The sequence below is a fragment of the Hetaerina americana genome, unplaced genomic scaffold, assembly GCF_022747635.1.
Source record: "Hetaerina americana unplaced genomic scaffold, ioHetAmer1.1.p SCAF_5, whole genome shotgun sequence".
Classification (NCBI taxonomy): Eukaryota; Metazoa; Arthropoda; class Insecta; order Odonata; family Calopterygidae; genus Hetaerina; species Hetaerina americana.
This window is the reverse complement of record NW_027287095.1, coordinates 58,232,629-58,259,106: the sequence shown is the minus strand read 5'-3', so window position 1 is coordinate 58,259,106 and position 26,478 is coordinate 58,232,629. Positions and strand designations below refer to the sequence as shown.

General features: G+C 36.1%; 1 protein-coding gene across 2 annotated transcripts; it reads right to left on the bottom strand.

Annotated features, from left to right (window-relative positions):
- Positions 1 to 1,009: 1,009 nt before the first annotated feature.
- Positions 1,010 to 26,318, bottom strand: LOC139694445 (uncharacterized). Of its 2 annotated transcripts, XM_071593036.1 has the most exons (11): positions 26,142 to 26,318; positions 25,165 to 25,656; positions 24,909 to 25,080; positions 22,939 to 23,269; positions 20,673 to 20,736; positions 17,835 to 17,931; positions 14,984 to 17,152; positions 11,217 to 11,472; positions 9,816 to 10,028; positions 9,592 to 9,728; positions 1,010 to 5,648 (listed from the first exon to the last, which is right to left on the bottom strand). In XM_071593036.1, the coding sequence occupies exons 3-11, from the start codon at positions 25,052 to 25,054 to the stop codon at positions 5,288 to 5,290; spliced, it is 3,774 nt and encodes a 1,257-aa protein (XP_071449137.1). In that variant the 5' UTR covers positions 25,055 to 25,080; positions 25,165 to 25,656; positions 26,142 to 26,318; the 3' UTR covers positions 1,010 to 5,287. The 2 variants fall into 2 exon arrangements, with proteins under 2 accessions (XP_071449137.1, XP_071449138.1); XM_071593037.1 differs by lacking the exon at positions 9,592 to 9,728 and having other exon boundaries at positions 5,501 to 5,648; positions 26,142 to 26,317.
- Positions 26,319 to 26,478: the final 160 nt, after the last annotated feature.

Sequence of the window (26,478 nt, the reverse complement as noted above, 5' to 3'; positions counted from 1 at the left end):
TGCACACAAATAATAGCATATTGAAAGCAAATGTAGCACTGTTTATGACACATGATTGTCTCTCATATTAAAACAAAAAAATCAATTTTTAGTGTTCAATCATGAATTCATAGGTTTTTGAAGAAATACTGAAAATTAGTTTCATTTTTATAATCAAGGATTTCACAAAATTAAACCTGACACTAGAATTCATCTATTGTATGCAATGAATTCCCATACCACTCTTACTTCACTCATCTTGGAAGTGAAAGATGCACTTTCACAACTTAAGGAAAATCATTAGAATAATTCCTCCCAACTGTTTTTCTTCATATTGCTGGGTCCGCTGCAGACCTACAATAGGAATTAGTGGCTAAAACTAACTTTCCCTTTGATTTATTATTAATGGTTATCAATTTATTTAGATGGACAAACTATCCACTGCTATTTCCAGCCTCATGCATCATTACACAAGAGAAACATCCAATTAAACCAGAAACACATTCAACTCTCTTTGTGTTCAATCCGTTCCATTATTTCATTCGCCACTACCATTTCATCTGCCTTGCTCCCATTTGTCTTCAACATTCTATCACAAATTAAAATTCTATGTATCCACTAACCCCATCTATTGTCTATGAACTTAACTCTCCCCTCCCCTAACAAGCCTAGCACTTTTTCCCTTTCAACACCTTTAACTCATTCCCCTCACACGTTACAAAAGCCTGTCTATCCTCTTGCCTTGATAATTAATTTCCAAACCATTCAAAAACTATGGTTTTACATCCACCTTTAAAATAATCTATTCTTTCCATCCTTACATAAGGCTCCTGTCATATAACTCCTATTTGTGGGACATTGCGATTCCACTGGTTTAGTTCCCAGTTATAATTTGATAAACATGCCAAGAGAATTAAATAAATGAGCCTTTCTAAATGCTTGCCAGAAAAAAAAATATCCTAAAATATTCAGTATAGTCACCTTGTGATAAAATTTCAAGGAAGAATTTGGTAAAAAAAAGGCGATGAACTTATATGTTCACAGAATTTATTTACTTTGAAAAGAACTTACAATTTCCATGAACCAATTCGTTATGGTTTCAACGAAACAAATGATGAAATTTTAAAATTAGAATGTAGTCCAAAGGGAATAAATGACTCCAAGATAAAAATTTTAGGTAAATCAATCTTAAAGGAGACAATGGACTACATGAACATTTGCAAAAGATCTTTCTCATCTCTTGTCAGTCAGTTAAACCATATTAGAAACTGGTAATACATAATGGGAAGTAAACATTACAATAAGATGTACTGTCAACAGGCCCTCATCAATTCTCAGGCAAATCACATTCACACAAGCCTGTTAACTATAATTGAAAGTTACTTTACAATTTGATACCAACCATCTGATGCCATGCCAGATTTGCCTTTTAACAATACAAAACTCCAGTTACAACATGTACCCACATCAATGGTTTTTCTAAAGAGATTTCCATAATTTGCAAGAAAATGAGGGACTGAGAAAGTGGTAAAAATATTCTATTTCTATTAAAACAAAAGAAAGATGAGTGATCTCAAAGTTAGTAGATCTAATGGCAAAAACTAATGTAGTATACAGTCAATAGATAAGGATTTACACAACACATTTCTAAAATGCTAATTATCTCCTGCGTGTTGCGCATACACATTATTTATAAATGGAAATGTGTAATCACACCAGCATGAGAGATAAAATTACAGTTTAGAATCGTCTACAAACCTTTATCTGCTGTTATATAATTTATAAATCACTAATGCATATAATGAACAGCATGAAAATAATTGAAATTTGCACACAACTGTAAATAACTACGATGGCAATTTATGCAAAACTGTGATTTATAAAAAAATAGCAGTAAGCAGTATTAATGACATGGCAACAATTAACCAAATTGAAAGGATTTGTTGCACTTAAATAAAATTCAGACTAACTACTACAGAGATTAAAAAATAAACTGGCCTGAACCACATAATATGTGGATATTGAGTCACCACTAGTTGTAAAAATTTTGAGCTTCTTTAAGTACGATGATTCTGACTGAATAATTCACATGAACCAATGCTGGCACATTTTATGCAATTTGATACCTTCTCACGTTAGTGATGACCATTAATTTGGCAGGAAGTAGCAAGCACAATACAATTCAAGGAAACCATAGGTTTTCAATTTGGTACATTAATGCCAAATTGTACTCTCTTTTTACTACAGCAAAACTCAAAATTTAATTTTTTTTAAGGCCCTACTAGTATCACTAAAATCCACCGATAGAAGAGCAACATTATTCCATATGAGGATTTTCTATCAGGCTGATTCAGTTACACTTTTAATAAATAAAACTTCAATTTTGCTTGAAAAGCTATGGCTTAGGATAAAGGCAATAATTACATGCTACAAGGATTATCCCTTTGATGTGCTCATCACTCTAATCCTTTCAAACACAGCACTTTCACAAACTCCTGCAAAAGCTTTTCAAGTAGTGTTTGATGCATAAGTATGTATATTAAAAAAACAACACTTGCTTCACATCACTTTCTTCTCCCACTTCATAGTAACACAAGATTCTTGACTTATAAGCATCATTCACAGAAATAATGACTGAATGGCACAATCAAGAAATGTGATTAACAAAAATTTTGGGAACAGCATAATTCACAACATCATTGCATAATGGCAAGTCAACATACACTGCTCACCAACACAAACCAGGACCTTTTTATTGCTATGTGCCATCAGTACATTATAAAACTGCTTAACTTACTTGACAATGCATCCTGAAAATGATACAATAAATCATGTAAATAATGCAATAAAATTACAAAGCTATTTTTTGATCTTGAATGCCAAATAGTTCCTACAATTTCCATTACAAGAAGAAACTTGAGTCACTATACACAACTCATTTATACAATTTACAACACTTTTTTTTGGAAAAACCTTTTATTCCTTTTTCATTTTTTTTTTATTTGAAAGGTTACGAACAAAAGATTTTTCCATTAGTGAGAAACATTTCTCTAAAACAAAAAAAAGTGCAACACAGAAATGCTGATCTTAAAAATCAACCATCTCAATCAACATTTCACTAAAATAAAGGTGTAAAAACATTAACATTCTACACAACTAAGGTGATCTTTCTCTTAAGGTATTTCTCTTTCCGAAAGATCACTTAATATTTGTTTTGGTGATTCCTGCATGGTAGTTTCTGAACACCCAATAAAAATAGATTTTGGTGCACACTAAAATAAAAATAACCACATTCATCATGTAAAACTGATAAAACCGTGAAAACTATTGTTTCTACTGCCAGCAGAACTGGCCAGAGGTAAGTGAGCCACATGATTTTTTGTCTTAAAATCGAAAGACGATGAATGGTAAGTTTGATATTGTCAATTGACCTGGAAGTAGAGACAAGTGATGGCTTTTATGTATTTTAATTTCTGCAGTTAGAAGAAATCTACCAACAGAGTAAATAGTCAAAATTTGAAGTTACCCAACAAAAAAAGGGATTTTTATATTGTAACTTTTTACTAGTTATTTAAAATAACACTAATAATGATGCCCACAGACCCAGAAATAAGAATAAAGGTCTTCTTGGGGCATCTTGCATCATGTTACTGATATGGTGATTTTACAACACTGCCAACTCTCTAACCCTTTGGCAAATGACTACGTAGTCCCATCTGTCTTCATATTAAGCATTTGAAATGAAGATTTAGTATTCAAGAAACATTTTCTAGTCACACCAATATCAGAAATTCAATGGCTTACTAAATACTTTTTAACATTCAAATATCACAAATCAACATATTTCTCACCTCAAACGCAAATAATTTAAATTTTTACTGGTGCCACATAACTGATTATTTCATTAGTTTAACATCAAAAGTGAAGTTTCAACAACAATGTATCCATTTGCATTTATCAACAATGGTGTGGCACTTTTCTTTTAGGTATCAATAATAAAACAACTTTTTCATTGGGCACTTGAAATAACTACCTTTTTAATAGCAATTCAGAATGCTAATTATAGTACCTTCGTGGCAACTTGACTCATTTCATACTAGTCCATTGAATGGGAATAGCGACTCAAGATTTCAAACAAAAAATCAATGGCAATTAGACTAAAATTCAACAAATATATACTTAACAAACAAAAATGTATGCCTATTGATGAAGAATTTTGAATGAATGTCAACCACTGAAATGCAGACTTGTACCTTACGCATTGAAAACAATCCTTAAATTTTTCAACATATAAGATGAAAAGGAAAGAACTGCACAGCAACTATTTACCCTATGAAATTGGAAAAAAAAACAATTACTTACACAGCCTATGCCTCCACAAATATGCAATTTAGCCAATAGAAAGGAGCAAAACAACTTATCAGGATTCCTTGGTTTGCAATCCTGATTAGTCAATTAAGCAATGGCTGGCAACTGTAATAATTAACTACTAAAAATCAAAGATATCATTTCAATACAGGAACAATTACTGCACAACAAGTCAGAATGAATGAATGATTAAATAATTGTGATGAAATTGCTGAAACATTAAGGAGAGTTTAAAAATTACTGATATCTGAAGAGTTGACTTCCAAGCCTTATCTTAAAAAATCAACAAGCACACAATCAATGATAGACAAATAATAATTTAGCCAAAATAACTGGCTTGTCTTGCCAAGTTATGGCAGGAACTTTCTTGCAGTAACTTCAAATAAATGGCAACATTAAGAAAATGAAAGTCTTAATTAACTAATTCCACGGAGTAAAAGCCGTACCAACCATCAATGGGTCAGACGACAAACAGCATGGTGAAGTGCGCTCATTTTACATAATCCATTAATTGCTAGTCACACTAAGTGAATCACTCTTCCCTTTCAGAATTGTTATGAAGTAACTTTCAATATCAAGTTCACAGGAATGCCACAAGCCAGTAGAGAAAAATGAGAGCATATTTAAGAGGGAATCAAGAGCCACACCAACCAAATCTAGGATTTCCAACAAAAAAAAAAAACAATTCTCCCCTACTTAAAAACTCCTCTACAATAATTTTCTCCAAGAATTCATGTTACATGATTGAAATACATTCTATGAGATCCCCATAATTAAGGCCGGCACATGTCAGTGGGACCAGCCTAGAAAGATAAAGGGGGAAAACAATCTTTTCAGATATCAATCATGTCCAAAATAATGCATCAAAAGGAAGTACTGTGGCATGGTGGTTATAAATTAACTGTGTTACAGGCTCTAATGCCAAAGTTGAAAAAAAATTTTACAGAGTAATGGGTCTCATAGATGGATCTTCATGGGAAGGTTCACAAGTTGGCAAAATGGGTATATAATTTTGTTTGCGGGGGCGATGTGGGGGAGGAGACAAGGGGGAGGATGGGGATCCAGAGGATACTGATGGAGCAGATAAATGAAGGAAGGGACAAGTAATGCCACGGAGACAGGAGCCATCACTCCAGAAGCGGCATGGCACCGAACTGAGGTCGTGAGAAAACCGGCAATGAGAACGATGGCAGCTACCATCCGAGACAAAGAAACTGCAGGGGCGCCTTCTCTGGATCTGAAGTTGATTTGACTGATTCAACAGTTCACGCCGTGGTCCTCGTCCTGAAGAATGGCGACGCCTAGAATAAGGATAAGCACAGCCTTACAATTGGGTCAGGACAGAATGCAGAGTAACTTCCTCACATCACTACTGACTCAAGAGTAAATAAATATCCATACAATATAGATGTGGCCACTAAACAGATTCAGAGCTGAAGAAACAAGTTACAACAGATTAAAGGTTTAGAACATGAACAAGGGATGATGCTTTCTGACATTAACCTAGCACTGGTAATGTTGTTGTTGGAACTCTATGTTTAACGCAAGTGATGGCAGATAACTGGCCTTTATCACCCCCCTGATGTACTCTTCCCATGATCAAATGAAGTCATGAAATTATATAGGACACATTGAAGACTTCCTTGAATCTGATAATATTTACTTAAGGATGCAATCCAAGGAAAAGCATACCAGCCATAGTACAATTTCCCTAACTTTTTTTTAGTTGTGTCAAAATTGAAGTACAAATAAATAGGCAGTAGGTTAGTCACTGCACCAGTGCGAACTCTTCAAACACTGGTCAAGTGGATGATTTGTTCACAACAAAATACTTACATTTGGCTGAATTGAATAGCGTTTGTAATATACATGTCCCTAGATATCTTCGGGTCCCATTACATTAGGCCAGATTTATAGCAGAGAATTCAGTTTTCAGGGAAAAAAGCAAAGAGTCTAGCTTGGGCTTGCACTCTAACAAAAGAACAAGCACTATTCATGTGAAGGTGTTCAGGTAATATTCTCGAATTAACCTTTCTCCCATCCTTCCAAGAACTGGTAACGACTCTTTTTCTTGGATACCTAGGACCCTGACATACCCCTGCATTTATGAACATTTGTCCACAACATTTTATCAAAGACTATTACCATTTGAAATAACATCCGGGATGACCTGGGCGAATGATTTTTACATTCTGAACTTGTTGAATTGAAATGTATATTAGCCGATGACTCAGATAAAAGTTACTAATGTGGCATCCCCCTAAGTTTCTTGGAATCTCAAGAGTAATTTGTGCATGGAAAATTTTTTACCACTGCAAGGGTGATGTACGTCTCTGTTATTAAAGAACACGGATGCACTTAACTCAGGTACTCACACATGGAGGCACATCACTAAATAATTAACACTATTAAGACATGCATACATACACTCATGGCTATGCCATGGCTGCAAGCTACATCAAAATGCCACTGGGTTGGATTTATAATATTATTTCAACAGCTGTAAATACAAAAAAAACCTCAAACTTACAAACCTTGGATTTAAGCTTTTTTTCATGGGTGGATTGGTTTCAACATACATCAAAGTACTTAACAACAACTGCAAATTTACATTTCTGAAATCAGAACTAATGTAAAATCTTCAAGTCCCTTGGAGATGAGGCTATTATGTTTTCTTTGTTTCCAGCCATTTTTATGTATAAAAACCATAAACACAGTAATCAACCGGAAGGTTGGTTTGGTGGGTGATGGTAGAGATCTCCCAGTACTAAGCCCTATACGGCATGTGAAAATTCACACATCAGGGTAGGGGGGGCCAGTTCCTTTCCCTGTGCTGGTTATGGTTTCCCAGAAAGACCTAGTACCCGAAAAATCACTTAAGCTTGGGTGGAGCTGCAGGTGCCCCGAGTGCCTTGCCCGGGAATCGAACCCGGGACCCTCTGGTCAGCAGTCCAATGCTCTACCCACTGGACTACCGCGACCCACATTTTTATGTATATGTTAAGTAAATGCATTAATATTACCTTTTATTGATAAGTCTCCTATTAAAGTGCATGTTAATCTTAAAAATTATCATCAGAGAATTTACTTTTCAGTTTACCCTTGTCCTCAATTTTAGATTTTTTTAATTAGTTCCCACAAAAATAATCAATTCAATATAATTCAATTCCGATTTTTCATTATAGAGACTTTTTAAGATCTAGGGCTCACTAGCCTCATGCAAATCCAATAAAATGGAGATTTGACATTAAAATTGTAAATAATTAAGGATAAAATTTTTAACTTATTTAGCTTTATTCAAGTTTCTCACTGGTAATATATTTTAAATTTTACATGGACATTGACATACTCATTAAACTGATTTACAAGCAGAAAACCTGAACTTAACCCTGGGCAGGAAAATGTAAATCAATCACAAAGTAAAATTTCAGACAAAGATTCATGACAATGGGACACTTAAGTACTAAAGAAGAGGTTAATTAAATTTAACGTAAGCAAGGGCACTTAAAATAACAAAGCCAAATCATGTGGGGCATGCATTCATGATTTAAACGCCGAGCCTTTTAAAATAATTTAACTAAATCTAAATACTCATCCACTATCGTTTTACTTACTTCAAAGAGCGTTACAGTGGGGTTTTAAGAGTAAAATCAATAAAAATCAATGCCTATTTACTAATGAATGGAAATCCACAATTTGAAAACTACTATCACACTTGACCTGAAACTCCTAACTATGAACTGTATGACCAAGAGACACATGAGTAAGAATGGATCAAGGTTTGAATCCCAGTCAAGTCATATCAATTTGTAGTAATAAATTTCTTCACTTCAATGAATTAACGTTGTTAACTAGAATTCACAAACAAAGACTATTTCTGTGGAAAAATTCCTAAAAATTATTAATTAAGATGTCGACTCAATTATGTTTAAATGAGAGTACAGTAAACCCTTGCTAATGTGAACCCCCACATAATCTGCACTGATGTGGGTCTTGAAAGGCAGCCCAGCTTCACTCTGCTGTAACATTTAACTTACAAATGTGGCCAAAAATAATTATAATCAGTATCACAGCTGATAATTTGACATATTTAACTACTGCTCCATAAAATAATTCATGTGCTCACCCAAAAAATTACATATTTTGCACATGCAATCCATTTATTTGAAGTAGATGGCTAATTTTAGACATCAGTTTGCAAGACTCTCAATATAAATACTTTCACTAAAATTATGAGGGCTTCTAGCAGAAAAGCTTGAGTAACATTTCACGATGGCACCAAATAAGGGGGATAGTCAAAATAAACTTAAACTTGAGCATTAAATAAAGTGAAGTTTGGAGTTTGCAGTTTCTGGAGAAATTGAATTTGGAGGTTTTGTGGGAGAGCTCGGCATCATTTGACGCAAATATCTGAACTGATAAAGAAGGGCCCATCTTTTTGTTCAGAGGTTTGTATTGAATATCCTAAACATGGAGAGGCAATATTAGAAAATTATGTGACCAGAAGAAGAAATACCTCAAGAAGAATGTACGCATGAATTACTGTAGACATTTCTTGGAAAAATTGGTGACACTTTAATTAAGTTTACTTCACATTTATTCAAGATCTTCTTACACTTACAAAGTCTAATTCATCAATGGGACCATTAAAATTACCCAGTGACCAATGGTTCAAAAGATTAGAGGGGTAACATGTTCCAAGGATGCAGCTCAACTCATTCATATTATCTGGATTTCTACAAATTCGGCAACCCCTTGCCTCATATAGTCCAGATTAGTGAAGGTTTTACTGAGTAAATATTTGCTCTGGATAACTACCATGCGCAAACTAACTATTGGACAGAATCTAGCCTGGGAGTTTAAGCCTACTATCTAGATTGCTATCTATTTTTGGGTACATATCCATTCCCTTCCCATTTCATTTCCACGACAATTTTACCAAATAAAAATAAAGGTAGACTATACTTGGAGCTACAGGTTAAGAACCTATGATTTCATTCGTCATTTTTATACCATTAATAAAAACATGCTCATCATTACAATTAATTCTTCCACTATGATGAAATACAATTATTTCAAGTTGAAAGAAGAGAGACTATCATTTGAGATAATATAAAAAATGTAAAGGTACTTAAAATCCTTGTAATTATTATTGGGAATGGTATAACCCCATACTTAACAATAAGGTTAGCATAATACCATCAAATTATGGGGAATTTAACAAAAAGCTGATTAGTCTCCCACCTTTTGTGATCATTCTGACATGCTTTCATACTAGCGTTTCTCTCATTTTTCTTCCATTCAGCCTCTAGTTCAAAAGAGAACAATATCCCTTTGGGTGCCACAGGGGGGACTGTGGTTGTAAGCAAACTGTCCATCTGCTGCAAATATAAAGCAAATGCATAAGCTATAAAAAATAATAAAAATAAGACATTCCACCATAACCCCAGAATGTAATGGGCACATACCTCCGGATCCAAAGGCCCAAATATTTCCTCCAACAGGTCATAGTCCAAGCAGCTTGGGTATGGGATTTTTTTAGTTTTACATTTCTCTTGTGATGCAATAACATTTTCATCAAGATAAACCTGGGGGAACTTTTCTGTCACTTTATTCCATCCTGATAAATTCCGCTTTCTGGCTGTAGTTATTTCATCACAGGGAAGACATCTCTTTTCAATCTGTGCAGATAAAAGGTTACTATTACTTAAAGTCTAGAATACAGGCCAAACTGCAGCTCAAATGGGTTTATCACTTATGGAAACAAAGTTACATTCAGAACACCATTTAAACTCACTGGAAAACTTGTAAAAAAGGCATATTTTGAAAGCAAGGGCTGACATTTAAAATTAATAGAAAAAATTCATTAATACTTCAAAATATGTACATATCTACTTCAATCTTCAAAGAATCACCATTGCTTTCCAGGGCTTTTAACCTTAGGAGCATGCTTTTTTATTCTCTGAGCATAGATATCTGCTGCCAGTTCAGCAGTGCTGTTTTCAACCCTTCCCTACTTTTGTGAGCCGAGACACTTCTTTATGATAAATGAAGGCATGAAACACACCAAGTGCAAGACCTATTCAGTTAAGGAATATGATTAAAAAGTTCCCATTGGAAGGGCTTAGTTTAAAGGACAAATTGGGACGACATTTTTTCAAAGGAGAATATACTGATATCAGCAAATTCTAAGTTACTGGCAACTGACTCATATTGGAAACAGTTTGCCTAAACCTAATTTTTAATAAGCAATACCCAGGACTGTACTCCCCAAAATACCAGGTAATTCCAAAGCCAGAGCATTAATCAAGAATTGCTGACTGTCATGAGCTTTTGAGCTGATCAAATACCATGAGTCATCTGAACACTAACCTTCTCACTGTTACCATCATCATGAGGAATTGGACAGACTTCCCTTGAACTTGCCTCACCTTTTCTCTGTACATTTAGCATAAGGTCAGTAAAACTTACACGTTTCATGGTTAACATTGCAAAATCTAAAATGGCATGGAGAAATTGAATTTCCTGAAGAGTATTGTGCGGAACCATGTATGTTAAGTGTGTTCTGAACCAAAATAGAAGAAAATACACAACATACGCTGCATCACACAATCAATGATGATAAAACATGGTTTGAATAATAACATCTGATTAACAACACTTATACATTGAATAAAATAAAAAGAGAAAATCAGACGGAATAAAATTAAACTAAAAAACCTCTTAAAAATTACAAAAACATAAAATTATGATACATAAATTGGCCAAGTTATGATGAATTGGCTTCAATTTAACCATTTAGGTAGAACCTTACATTTAGATAGTTCAAATGAATAATTACGATGGCAGTTGGTGCACCATAAATTTACCTCATCACCACAATCAGTTTCAGCATCTTCCTCATCTGGACCCATCCACTCCATCCCAAGGTACATCTGACGAACCATGTGAAGGTCAGCAAAAATTTGCTCACTCTCCTCAGAAAGCTCCTGACGGAGCAGTTTGCTTTGCAATTCAAGTTCCCCGGCAGCAGCAGTGCCATTCATAATTTGAGAAATGGGCATTACATCCATTTCTTGAAGGGAGCAGTTCTGTCCATCAGGTGATGATCTCCATATTTTATTCCTGAGAGAAAAATTACTTTTTTAGTCACCTAGCATGTAGATCTTTGAGGTGAACCAGCAAACCATCAAACATTCCATTGAATTAAACAGGAAAGACTTTTTCCACATTGCTTTTTGATATTTTTCCTCCTCTAAAATTTCAATAGCGAAAAATTCCCAAACATATTATCCGCAGGAAATCTCTACGTTGGTAACATTGCTTTAATCTACCTTGAAGAAGAGCGCTTTAATGAGTTTCACTTAGCACATGAAAAATTTTCTATTTCAACAAAATAGTATGCGTTGTCAAATTTCGACAAAATTTTCAGCTGCAAAATTGTATTTAAGTACTTCCTGTGAGCAAATTTACCGGCAGTTCCTTCATTATATCATGAAATAATTTTGAAATTTTCTACTAAAGAAGAATCTTCTTTTTGAGTATTTTATTACATAGCAAATTAAAATAGCAGTACTCTTTACTGAAACAACCAAAATGAAATTTATTTTCACCGACTAACCATAAAACCTTGAAAATACACTTTAAACATAAAGTAAGCCCTTAAAGGTCTCAGAACCAAGGGGATATGTACCCAAGCGCACAGAAGGATAAGGATGCACTAATTTCAAAATCAACTGAGGGGTTTGAATCATAAGCATTTGTCAATACCCTTCAATGCTATATGCTTAACATACTCTTAGAAAAGAAATTGCTGAGTCTTTTGGTTTTCATATCAATACTGCATATTAATATGACACAGGAAAAAAATACATCAAAAACACTTTATTATGACAAATTAAAATCAATTAGCAAAGTTCTACATCTTTTATTTCACCAACCATGGTTTTGACACCATGTGCCATTATCAAAGAATCACATCAGGTGATTGGTTGTATATGCATAAATATTAGGAGTGGGAAGTGTGCACAAGTTTTTAGAAAATCAAGATGTACCATCAACATTAATAAAACATTTTGTATTATTCCCCCTTTCCTCGATTTTATCACCCTTGCCTCTCCTGATAGCATTTAACATACAAGAAATAACTCTTCACACTGTTTTTATGCAAGATTAAGACTTGAAATACCTTGTTTTTCCTACAACAAAACCATGACCTAACAGAGTCAGAACAAAGTTCTTGAATTCTTCATCTTTTAATAAAATTTGTACGAACATATGATCAAGGCATTACAGTTTTGGTCTTCATTCCTTTACAAGAACACTGCATTTCCTACAAACAAAGTTTCCAACAAAGTTTTACTTCGGCTTGCTCAATAGCAAACATTAATAATAATTTCTAAGTAAACACGAATGAATGCAGATGTTTATCCCTGAACCTAGTCCCATGCTTTGCTTTTAATGTAACAACATAGCCAAGCTCTCTCTCATAACCCATACTGATATTATGGGAATAACTTGAGTAAGACACTCTCCTCTCACACTTCGTAACTCCTCTGCTGACAAATTTTGACTGAGCAGCTTTGCTCAACTGCAGCTGCAATAGGGAACAGCTATCTATAGCAATACTACCAGAAATCATTGGTACTTCATATCATGCTGTTACATGTAGTTGCACAATTATAAATCGACGAACTTTCCATGACCTTTTCACTTCAACAAAACACTAATGCTTTTGAGTTAAAATGATTGTTTTATGACAAAAAAAGGAAATTAATGGTGAATCAAATTTATATGAACCATGATAATTCAATTGGCTAGACTGGAGGGCCTAGAATCTATCCTGGGAGATGCCTCTGGGAATCCTTGGCTTCACCAAAGCAGAGTGCTTATGTGGGTAGCAGATCTCCCACAGTAACCTCCTCTAGGGATAAGGATAGTTAACAATGTGGTTATGAAATATCAATAAAAATGGCTGATTTCACAAGTGCCATACTGTGACAATGATCACACTAATTTTTGGCATGCTTTGATGCTCAGGAAATGATTCATGCAACATTTTCTCAAAACATTATGTGTAAATCATCCACTTGTCCAACCTTTAAATTTCTCACAACAGGTTATCTTTTTCCTTACCATGCTAAGAACTTATACTATATTGTCATTTGTTTTTCTTCTGTCCATATTATTTTCTCCATCCTTCACCACAATTGCATCTCAAAAACCTCAAAAATTTACACCTGTCATCTTAGCTCAACAATTTCCCATGCCATGAAAAAATATTCTATATCAATGTTTTCATTAATATTTTCTTCATGCCCTTACTCAAGGTCCCCGTCAGTAACTTCATTCTCCTAGTGAAGCCTTTTTGTACAGTGACATTGTTCTTCTTCTTGTCTTCACACTCCTAGTGCCCAAAAAGAAGCTAACATCCCAATATCAACAAAATATTTTGGAAAAGGTAAGTATTGGAGATTTTGTGCAACATAATTGTAGGCATTTAAACATAAAACCTAAAATACATTGGACAATAGAGAGTAGTGGAGATTATTAGCACACTGGCATGTTGTTGACATGCATTTAACTTTCCTACTCTTTATTATGACAACCAAATAGAAGGGAGTCTGTGAATAATAGCAGATGTATTAAATTACTTTGTAATGGACCATCCCATGATACAAAAACACTGACCTGCATCCGAAACGATGCTCGGGGGTTTTACAAAGCAACCTTGATTTTAATTCAGTTACATGATAACATTCCTTCAAAAGTCATGCCTATGGAACCCTTGGATGAGCTAAAACAATGAATGCTGTTCCTTAGTGGCATCCTCTATTCCCATATTGTTACAATATCACATCTGCATATTCTACGCAAGGGATTGGTTCTTTGAGTCACATGTAAAGCAAGCAATTGAATCAGGTTTCTTTCAAAAGCATTTTGTTTTTCATTTGCAATCACCCCTCACATAATCAGCTAAAAAAAATTGCATGCACTATCTTTCGATTAATTAAATTAGTAGCAATTTGCAGCATTAGAAAATTAGTTGGAGAACAATTCTCCATACTTATTGAAAATAAAAATACTAATTATTGAAGTAAAATTAAGGAAATTTAAACTATTGTGGTATTGAGTTCTTTCGCCACAATTTATGCTTTGATGTAATTCAGGGAAAATTTTTGGTCACTTGGATCTATAATTATGGAATGAGTTTTCGATAGTGTTATGACAACCATCACAGCACCCTAAAAACCCAAGTATTTCAGCTGCAAACACAGAAGTCTTCCAATTATGTTGGCTACTTATTATACTTTCTGATACTTGAACAATGCGTTCCCTTTAGTTTATTCTGGTGCTGGGACATGGGTTTTAGATTTCTTTGTCAAATATGAGAGAAGGGCATGAATCGACCAGGAGGTTAAAAATCTGAAGCCCTCTTCCCCTCCACCCCTTCCAAACCCTCATGGGAAAGCATAAGGGGAAGACCTGGAGTCAGATTTGTGAATGTGGCGGAACTAATGCGGTCAGTGAATTGAATACCATCATGAATAAAAACGATTTTAAAAACTCAAATCTAGAGGTTCAGACAAAAGAGGAATAAACAAAATTTCAATAGAAAAAATAATACTTTTCTTACCAGCAATGTCCGTTGCATTCCTTCTGCTCCCACATCTCAGCTGCGGTGGAAACAGATACTGAAGAGGAGCAATGGCACAGCACTGAGGGGATTTTCGACCAGGAATCCTGGAGTGAAATAGACATCTCCTCCTTGTCTTCACTTTTGCTGTCTGATACCGGTCTGCCACAGGGGAGTCCTTGTGACCACTCTACCACAGAAATCATCTTGGGCTCTTCGACTTCTCCCTGATCCATGCTATCCAAGTCATCAGCAAGGTGCGCATCCCCAGGGAAAAAGAACTCACACTCTTCCCCTTTCGAAACATCTGCCTGTTCCTCCTCCTCAAACCCAATTTCAAACGATGTTAAGTTGGCATAACAATTAGCAACACCGGCACCACCACCACCACCAATTATATATTGATCATCACTTTCATCTGTTTGACAGGACTTTTCATTTTGTCGAACTAAAAATTTGGGCAAAAAGCCACTGTTGTCTTGATCGGCTATGAATCCACGTCCTTTCAAGCCAATCGCCCCCTTGTAAATCATATATTTTTTTGGAGTCTTGCAGATTCCTTTCCCAGAGTCATCTTCCCCCTCGTCAGACTCCTCTTTCAGGATTAAATTCCCACTCTCACTACGATAGAAGGACACCTTTTCCATGGTGGATTGGATTGAAAAGGTTGTCCCATCCTCATAGTGTACCCCTCCACTGTTCGGCTCGCTTAGCCCAGATGATGAATCAACACTCAGACGTCTGATTGGAAGAAAATGTGTCCGAGCTGAGGTCAAGAGATCTTCTTCAACCTCGTCTTCCTCCTCTAAATTTATTTTTGAAGGATGATTCGATGGGTATGTAACTGCTGGTGGCCACTGCGGCTTGGGATCTAACTGGTTTGCATCTGGGCAAGAGTCACACTTCAAACTGACACGCGGGGTGACTTCCATGAAGCCACTCTTCTCACGACTGTGATTCAAAGTCTCTAAGCTCTCTTTCGTCACTGTGTGATAGCACACAAGTGGGCTTAACATGATCCCCTCCCCTTCTATGAGGGGAGGCTGCTCTTGCACTTCCTCTTCCTTCGCTGCTGTGGAAACACATGATTCAGAATCAGCAGAAACAACCTTTTCCACTCCAATGAACTGAGGGGGACACAAAGTTGTCGATTCTTCCCAGATGATTCGAAAATTTTCCAGCTGAGGAGTCACCAGGCCCGTTTTAATGGCCAACCGTTTGAGCTCACTCCCAACAACCCTTGACCCGTTGTAACTTTCAGGCACCACTTCTTTCCCATCTACATTCATGTTACATGAGTCATTTGTAATATAATTGCTAATTGGGCACTGTGACCAAATGGAGCTGGTGATGTTGGTGCCCGAGAGGATAAATGAGTAATTTGGAGGAGCTTTTGGACTCACAGCTTTGGTGTTGTGGCCAGATGGCATATTTGCAAGAAGGGAGAAACTTGGCGGAAGCTCACTCTCGGGCTCCAGCTCCCAAAGTGCCTCCATTCGTCGGTCAAACTTGGCAAACAAGCTCGCGAGTGATTCTTCGTCCGACTCGCCTTCAATTGGAAACTTTTCCTCCATGTGTTCACCCTCCCAACCATTCCTTTTCAACTCATAAAGCCTTCGCCGTACATGTTGTTTGCCGTAATCAAGCTCCTCTGTGTCTGTCTCACCCAATGAGTAACGCTGTGAACTTCCAGACCACATCTTGGCTGATGATGCCAGAGCCATCATAAGCACCATTCGAACAGGATCTGTCTTGCAGTTTCCCCCCTCTTCATTTTCATTATTGAAATCTCTTCCAATCCTGCTTTGTTCTCGGCGAGCCTTGAAGTATGGTACCCGCTGATGCCGTGAAGTGAACTTCCCACCCAAGTTATCCTTCAAACCAATCTGGCTATTAATTTCCTTCCCGGTACCGGAAATTCCCCAAACAGAGTTCTCTCCAAAAGGTCTTCCGTAACTTTTCTTCTTTACATTCTCCTTATTCTCTCCATCCTGTGTCTCATTCATCTGATCATTAGAGAGCCAAACTTCATTCTTTTTATTCCTTCCAATACACTTTGACAAGACCTTTCTGTTATTCCAGGCACACGTGTTATCAAAAGACATAGTCATGCTGCTGTTGGTGGACCTGTCTTCCAACTTCTTCAATGGTGGGAATGCAGCATAGTACCTATGAAAGAAATTCATAAATAATAGTTTACTTTCGTCTCAGCAACAAACAAAAACTGTAAGAAATGCCTAGAGAGTACTTATGCCTCATAAAAAGTCATTTCACTAACAAGAGTACCCTCTCATCATCCATGAATTGCTTATTAATTAAGCTACCCCTAAATATATTACATTTTTTAAAGGGATTACTGACATTGGATTCAAACTTGTAAAACTTTTAATACCACAATTGGAAACATGGCTAACCTCAAATATCCCCACAATAACCATTGGCAAGAAAGAAACAATGGCAGGACTTGATACTACCCTAATTACATATAATAAGCACTTATGTGTTATCAAACAAAGGACCTCCACACCCCTCTTTCTTTTATCACCACATTCAGCTATCAGCTTACTATCATAAAATTTAGAAAATAACTGATAAAATTGTCAATATTAGCAGGACATATGGAAAGAATCATATCACACTTTCTTGGAACCTCACTCCAAGTCTTACTATCTTAACAATGGTATGTATACATTGGAAAATGCCTTATCTTACAATAAAACATATGTAGCTTGGTTCTATAACCTTTCCTGATCTTTTATGGAAAAATTCAAGGAAACAAGTGAAGCTCAAAGGATTGGAATCCTAACATTAGAGAAAGAACCTAAACACACAAATCAGCATGGTTACTTACTTCTCTGCTTGATCTTGAGCTGAGCATTTGGTTGCATTCCCATTTGGATTTTCAGAAACTTGGGTTAATTCAAAGTGAAAATTGCCGCCATCAACAGCTGCAAAAAAAAAAAATTGCATTAGGGACCATATAAACAGACAGGTTAACATGGATGGGGTGACAGCATGATAAAAAATACCAAAATACACCAAGAGGATTCGGGAGTAATCCAGGGGAATTGGATGATATTGCCCAACCAAAACAATTGAAATTTCCATTGGATAAATTGAACCCCTCCACTGAGTGTTATTATAAGATTTCAATAAATTACACAGGTATCAGGTGACAAATGATAAAAAAATGGCAGCTTAAATACAGCATTGAGCAAAGATGGAAGAAAAGCTGGCAATTGACAAGTAAAAAGCAAGAGGCGTTTCGGGATATTTGGGCAGAGGAGAAAGGGATTTGGTTATGGTGGGAGGGAGTTGAATAATGGAACGGCAAAGACACAAGGTGTTACACGTGGCTGATACAGCAATTGTTGGGAACAACTCTGAAATGCCCAAATGTTATGGGTCCAGGAGTGGGTTAAGGGTGTGAAGGGATGGTTGAAGCAAGACAAGTACAGGAGAAGCAGTGAGGAATTGCAATTGCATTTCTCACTACTTAATTTATATTAACAGAGTAATACACAAGATCTGTCATCTGATAGAAACTATCCGGCCATGCAATATTTTGAGAAAAATAGCCTACCTAGAACAATTGAGGCCCTAGTCCACTTTGAAGTACTCCCTTTGGGACCTTTCACACTTATCCCAGGGTATCTTCCACTTTTCAAAACAATCCAAAGTTCTTTTGCAGCCATCAGCTGCCTTGTCACATTCTCCTTTATCTTGTCAACTGACGTTGGGAGGAATGGGCTTTTGTTACAGGGTCATAGCTGTAGACCCATGACTCATTTCCAGTTATGACCCTTTTTTTGAAAACCTGGGTCATTACTTGTGGCTAGGAGCAAATCCTTGCACCTGCAGCGTGAAATTCTTCATGTTGATAAAATAAAAGAGAATGTGACGAGCCAGCTGACAACCATTCTGAAAAAGGACTTTGCTCACTCTTTTGAAACACAGAAAAGATGCAGGGATAAGTGTGTCAGGTCCCTTCGGCAATACATCGAAAGGGACTAAGGCCTCATTGTTCTGGATAGGCTGTTTTTATCAAAACTTGGAATGACTGGATCCTTTCCAAATAGACCCCGTTTTGTGAGGATAAGTGTCTCACTGGACGACGAAATACAAATTGGGAAGAGAACTCACAATTTTTAACGAGATGATGGCACTAGACCAGGTCACACCTGGAATTTCCATCACCTAAGGTCCAGACATTAAAGAAGTCCAAGACACCAGGTAAATGTCACAATTGCAGATTGCTAGAGAGGGTGGGACAGACTGGCCAGGGGTATGTGCAGACAATTGAGCCACTCAGATAAATAATCAAGGGCAGATGAGACTTTGTTCCTGATGATGCAGTGGCTCCTGTACGCCACCAATGATGTAAAACCTGCATTCGAAGTTGACTTTAATATGCAATTTACTTAAAACTGTTCCTTGCTATTTCCTTAACTGACATCAAGAGCATTAGATTGGTCCATGAACATTTTACTTGATTAGCTACTCCAATCAATAATATTTAACTAGCTGCCTTAAACTTACCTAAATTACCTATGTACTATAACTAGTTAAGCCGTGCATAGTACAATTATTGTGCAGTTTTCTTTATCAGTCCATTTTCCTAATTATTTCACCTCTACTGAGATACATAATACTCCAATTGGTCAATTCTTCTAATACTTCTCTTCACTATCAGTAGCATTACTTTTCTATCCCTTAATATTTTTAATCACTTCATTTTATACTAATGGTCATTTTCATCTCCCATTCCCCTTTCTGCACCATGGGTTTTCTCCTGAAAGACCCTGATCTCCAGCCATTAGCATTTGCCTAAGAGATTCATCGTGCTATTCCTCACTGAACTGAGCAAAGGTTCTCCAACAGCAAAAGCTATCGTTATGCATGGTGAATAACCAACCCACGATGGTCTACTTCATGTACAGACCAGCGGCCACACTATATTCTTTAACACACTGACCACAAAATTTGTTCAATGTATTCCTGGGAGGATGTTAGTGGTGTAATGTAGTTAGTGGTGTAGTGTAGTGGTCTAATGTAGTTAGATTCCTGGGAGTTTCCCTGGTGCAAGTCATTGTAACTCGTCAAAACTTATATTTGATGGCAAATAAGATATTTTTTCCCAAAATAATTATTAAAAAATTGTGGACTTAAATATTTTTCCTGAATACATTCAATTTTCTTATTTATATTTCCTGCTTACCTATGAATTTAATAAGTTCTGATCATTTAGAAAGTTTAACTTTACCATTAAAATACATATCTTTACAGGAAATAGAATTTTGTCCTTGTTATTTGAGGACTTCCTCATTTGCATTTACAGCAGAAATGACTAAATAATTTCTTTTGTGGCAAAAATATTAATAATAAAGAATTATTTTCAAGGACTGCCTATCCAAATATTTATGAAAACCATGGCTTCATTATCTTCCAAGAAAGCAAACTCTTCATTTTACATAACAGTAATTGATGGCCCCCAAGTCTTAGGCAATGACAAGATTCTACTTAATATTATCTAGGTTACATTTTGTTTCTTATAATGATCTTTCAAATTCTAATAATCATTGCTACTGGCTTCACTCGTCAAATGCTGCAATGCCTATCAATTGAAAAATTTCACAAAATACAGGAAAAGCATTACTTTAATACCAGTTTAATTTCACATTAGACTGACCTTCATTTTGTATCTGCTTCAGCTTTACACACAGCTCATCAACTAACTTCTCTATTCCACTTTTCTGCAAGATAAATAAAGGTATTTACAGTAGTTTTACAGAAGTACTAGGGTAAAAATTAAGTTATATCTCAACTCGTGCTTAATCATCAAAATACTATTTAACAATTGAAAAACAGAGCACCAACTCTTTGCATTTGTGAACACTGTTAATTTCTCCAAGCACAATTTCTTAAATGGAGGAATGACCAAACAAAGGGTTTGCTAAATGGTTGTACAGAACAGCTTGGTAATGACCTTTTTGATGGTAATTTTTGCAGAACAAATACAATACAACCTAACCAATCAAATATCATCACACTGAAGCATAGGCCAGATTGTTTTCTTAAAAAATTATTTTCTGGTGGAATATCTGCTACAGAACTCCAAATGCAATAGTGCTATTACATTGTGGGCCGCACATCAGTAAACTATGCGGGCTGTGGAATCAGTCAGTGTCACACAAAACAAAGAAAGATTCAAATGCTCACACAATATTAATTAACTTCCTATATAGCACTGTGAACTGTGCCACTTCAACAGGTGCCAGATTTGTAAGGTTTTACTGTATAATTACAGCCACATGGTATGCAAATTCATGTGCTCTAGATACCTTTGAACCAGTGAGCAGCAAATAAAAAACTCATATAATACGATGTGGAAATAAGTTTCTCATTGTGACTTGAATGTGGTTCATTGCTTAATACAGCCAAAGAAGGATGCCAGAGATGGTAATTTCCAATTGCTACGAGAATATCCTGAAGGATACTGAACCATGCACATTATACAAATCACTTACATTCATAATTTTTAATTTACTTTTTAAATTATAATTTGTATTTATTGGCAAAATTGAATACTCAAAGTTGTACCAGTATTAGAATCAGTAAAAAAAAGTAACAGTTGGCATCACAGATGGGTTACAACACAGGGCAACTATTTTAACTTTGTGTGCTACTATTTTATTTTCTGAAAAAGCACTTTATTCAGAAGATATAAGGCAAGTGAGAAACAATTTGTCACATTTAGAAATGCATTTCTCAAAAATTAAAAATAGAAAACTAATTTTAACATAATAATAATACTTCATTTTTTGGTAAATATAATTTGTGCCTGGAAATTTAAATATGTTAATTTTTGTCTGTTTCTAGGTGCTACAATAACTCTCCAGCTATTTTCTGTTTGTGGATCAAAGGAAACAAAAAGGGGGATGTTGACTGACGCACTGGCTTTCACCCCAAGGGTCCGGGTTTGAAACCCAAAGGTAACAGTATTTTTGGTGGTATACCAATCGCGACTGGGGGAGCCTTGTAAAGAGCACTTCAAGCTGAGCATGACAACTACTGGATGGGAGCATAAATTGTAGACCCCTTGGCACCTATTATTATAAGTAGGCTAATATGAATGCCATTTTATCTCCACCCTTTCTGAATTCCCTTAATATTCCACCCCATCCCAGATGGTGCAAATGAACTTTACTGTCAGTTGCCTTCCCTTGTTACTACTACAATGTTACAAAACAGTGATGAAATCCAGGTTTTGTCAACTGGTGATTCTGCAAAGGCCTATTCAACTAATTTACATTTTTATTTAGCAGAATATATTTAGACTGAGCTGTTGCCTTTTTATACTTTAAAATGAAACATCGAAATCAAGGGTTAGGTTGCTGCACTACTGACTGGAGGGCCTGGGTTCAATTCTTAGGCACCCCTCTCTCAGTACCCTAAGCTTAACATGAGCTGTGATTTTTTTGTACACCAGAACTTCCTGGGAAACAATAGGTGGCACAGGATCTGCCCCCACCACCACCCCTGATGCATGAATTTCACACACCACTGGGCTTAGTATTGGGTTAACTCGACTATTACCTATCAAACCAATCATTGGGTTGTCAACTGTGTTAATGATATTTTATAAATATTTATGGTAAATATGGTTTCTTAATTGATAATTAAATCTAGGACGAGAATTCAGGACAATAGAGAATACCACATTTCCTATCTACAGATCCTGATGGGGTACAAATGTTATCCATCAGTGCTAAGAACAGCTATACATTGGATTTACCAAACTTCTATAATGTAGGTGAAATCAGAAACTTTTTTAAAATAACTAAACTCTTCTACTGGCCTGCAGTCAGGTATGTGCAATTTGGATTATAAATGCAAACAGAATGGCAAAATATGAGATGACTGATGATTTCTGGCTTCAGCAGAGCAGTACACACCTGATCAGAAGCAGACATGAGGCAATCTATGGCAGCAGTCCTCTTCCTGAATTCCCCATCACCAAATACTCCATGATATCTCCCCGAGGATGCCCGACTTCTCTTGCGAGATTTGCCAAAATCTGAACCAATGACCTTGGCTTCCTTCTGAGAAGTAGGACACTCGCCAGGCCATGAGTAGCCAATCGGGGTCTCCGCTATGCCTTGCCTTCTCCCCTGCCGACGTCGTCTCCTTCCCTCTGGGCCCGCCTTGGGATCCTCGTCTTCGTCTACACCACCCTCCTCTTCCCCTCCCTCACCCTCAGGCTGAAGCAACAATCCTAGCACATATCTGCAATGGGGATAAATTATCTGTAGGGATGCACCAACTGTGACATCAAGTTCTATTATCATCATCACTGTTATACGTAATTAGTTTCTGTTAAAATTCAAGGTAAATCTCAAGATTCCCATATTCCTAACTCTATAGCAATACCACTCGTCAAAGTGAAATGTCATCACCAGTAATATCCTTCCAATGAAGAAACAATATCGACTCAATTTGTCGTGTAATCATTTTCACATCAGAATTGATGGCACTTTTCTGATTTTAGCCATTGTGAAAAAAACAACAGGATGTCTTGCTATCTTTCACTGAATTAAAGTAATTATGATAGTGTACATGGATTATTCCTCAAGGCACAATTGGGCAAGTAATGCCCATAAAATAAAAATATTTGAACGTCATTATTACCAGTAGCCTAATGTGTACGGCAGGTTGTGGATGAACACAGACTGATCATCACTACACATCTTTACCCTCCAAACAAGGCACAACTTGACACCTAAACTACACAGAACCGTTTTTCATTTCCTTATACTTTCTACCTCCCTTCATTTTGTCCAACATGCCTACCCTTTCCCTTCCCATACCTAGCTTACATGAAGCCATCCCCTCTATTACAAATAATAGCATACACCAACCTAAATGATGACAATCACAGAAACCTTAAGCTACAAGATATCATACAGACTTACATAGGAATTACTCATAACTGCCCATATTTATACCATTCTAAATTAATTTCAACATTTGAAAAAAAAAAAGGCTTTTGAAAAACTGTTATCATTATGCAAGATTTTAACAAATTCAAACAAGTATACATATTCATAAACACAATTTCCATTGAAAAATTCCTGCTTATATTGGATGATTCTGTATCCTGTTCTCAACAAAAACAAAAAAAATATCTCTGACATAAGTCAGGGGCAGTCGATCCAATGCTAACAGCACTCCACCACTGGAATACTTGAAGCTCAAGGAAATGAGAATACCTATCATGGTAAAAATCAGTTGAGCAAAAAGCATTTGCATCTACATAGGGAGGCAAAATCTAACCAGATACAAAACAACCAATGCATTAAATTTAGTTTTGAAACGCTTAAAACAAAGAGATTCATCTTAAACGAATGCTTTGGAATTGGACAATATACATCAATTACATATTTCCTATAGTTGGCCGTTTCAATAAAAAAATATAAGAGTATAGTATTGAATTCTAACCAGGGCAAACTAAAAGCATTAAATTTAACTATGCATTCAGTCTATTGTCAATGAATATTATTTCTCTTCCTAAAATACAGTTAACTTAATGGCAACACTTTCTAACACAATAAAGCTGTGTTATTTACAAAACTTTTCCCACTAATGAAAACATTAACAGGCAATATTAAATATACCAACATACCACTGAATGATCCAAAGAAACACTATGATCTCTCTGCAGTTACATTTTTTGTCAAGAGTCTAACATAAGAAAACCCATATATTCCTTAGCTTTGTGGATGTAAGTACTGAGTACTTCATAATAGTAGTGAGCCATCTGGGTAAATAAAAGTAATGACAGTGAAATGTGAAGAAATAAGCTCTCAAATAAGTATAGGATACTACCTAGGCATGGAATGTCAAATCTAACTTTTAATAACTGTACCTTGAGTAGGCAGGGGAAGGATCCACCCCCACTTGTTCCAACTTTGCATCCAGCCACTCGCGAAGCTCTGGTGGAGCGCGACTGACTGCTTCTCCGAACCGCACCAACCCTCCAACTGCGCCCCCTCCCCCAACACGGTACTTCATATCCCAGCAACCTTATCCGCCCCAAGCTACTTAAAAAAATCAAGTCTCAATTAAATGAAATTCATGACATTTATGCCAATATTCGAAACGCTGCACGAAAATGTACATACCTTAGCATAAGAGCAGTAAGGCTGGGAACATATCACTCTTTATTATTACGGTCCCAGACGACAAGTATTTTCCCTCACCTATTCGAAATTCCAAACTTATGCCTACGTCGTATTTATTATTAGGGTCTACTAGTTTTACTTTATGCTTATTCTTCATGACCAAAGCTATAACCAACCTTATATAAATCAAAGTGTAGTATCTGCGATTCCACTAATGTCATTTTAGGCGATGGGATGAAAGGCAGACAAGAGGAGATGCGCTTCATATTCGTATGCTTTGCCACTCAGAGTGGTAATGCAGTTCGTTAAATGTATTTATCAACAAAACTAATAAATAAGTGAATAATTAAAATTGGCAAATTAACAACTTAACTGATTTTTATTCATGGTCTAGGCCTAAAAAAAGGGGTAAAAAATCTGATTTTGCTTGGGGAATCATTCTTATTTGTACGCTAATCCATTGACTTCCACTTCTGCATCCCCATGCTGAAACTGAAACAAAATTGGAATTAATTATTTAGTACAAAATTCCACAGACCATGAGCACACTTACAGAATAATATATGTTAGCTAAATTAAAAGATTAATTCGTCTAAGCTTAAACGATTGGCTTCAAACACTAATGAGCCAAACTTCAAACGAAAATAAACAACAGCAACTGTCGCAATAAATTACTATGACGCCTTAAAACCCTTTCCGATCTTTACAAAAAAGAAAATTTAACATACATGGCAAAGGAAATCATGTCGGTCAGAAAAGGGTTGAAAATTTAGGGTCACTTCTTGAGCGGTATTACAATTCTACGTATTGACCGTTTGAACTCACCGATTCATTTTTCCTGAGTCACACTATAACAACATTGCGACATTGACATTGTGCGTTATACGATTAGTAACATTGATGTTATCCATTAAAATAATAACATGAAATGTAGATATAGGGTCAATAAACTATGAGGATGCGAAAGCAATTTTTACCTTTGAGTTTCAATGGGATGACGGCTTGTCCCCTATATAAATTTACTCTCCCCAAACCAACACTGACATGGTAGCGAACCAATGGCGCCACAAAGGACTTATGAGAAGAAGGTGTGGAGCGAAGTTGAGGCTCGTGCACATAGATGGCAGAAAAAACTCATTTGCCTAACGATAAATTTATGTTTAAAACATTATATCGTGTGAGAAATATTGATTGTGTCTGATTTTGCGAGAAGATTTTACTTGTTTTGTTGTTATTCTCGGTTGAAATTGACCTTCACTTCAATTTCGGTGCATCAAACTGACTCAATGTCAGGTGATTGTGAGCATCATGGTC

Excerpts from the sequence above, each read along its gene's own strand:
- LOC139694445 (XM_071593036.1), bottom strand. The coding sequence starts at position 25,054 with ATGAAGTACCGTGTTGGGGGAGGGGGCGCAGTTGGAGGGTTGGTGCGG. Across the intron at positions 9,729-9,815 it reads TTGGGCCTTTGGATCCGGAG|CAGATGGACAGTTTGCTTAC; the intron begins GTATGTGCCCAT and ends TTATATTTGCAG. Across the intron at positions 5,649-9,591 it reads TGTCAGAATGATCACAAAAG|GCGTCGCCATTCTTCAGGAC; the intron begins GTGGGAGACTAA and ends TCCTTATTCTAG.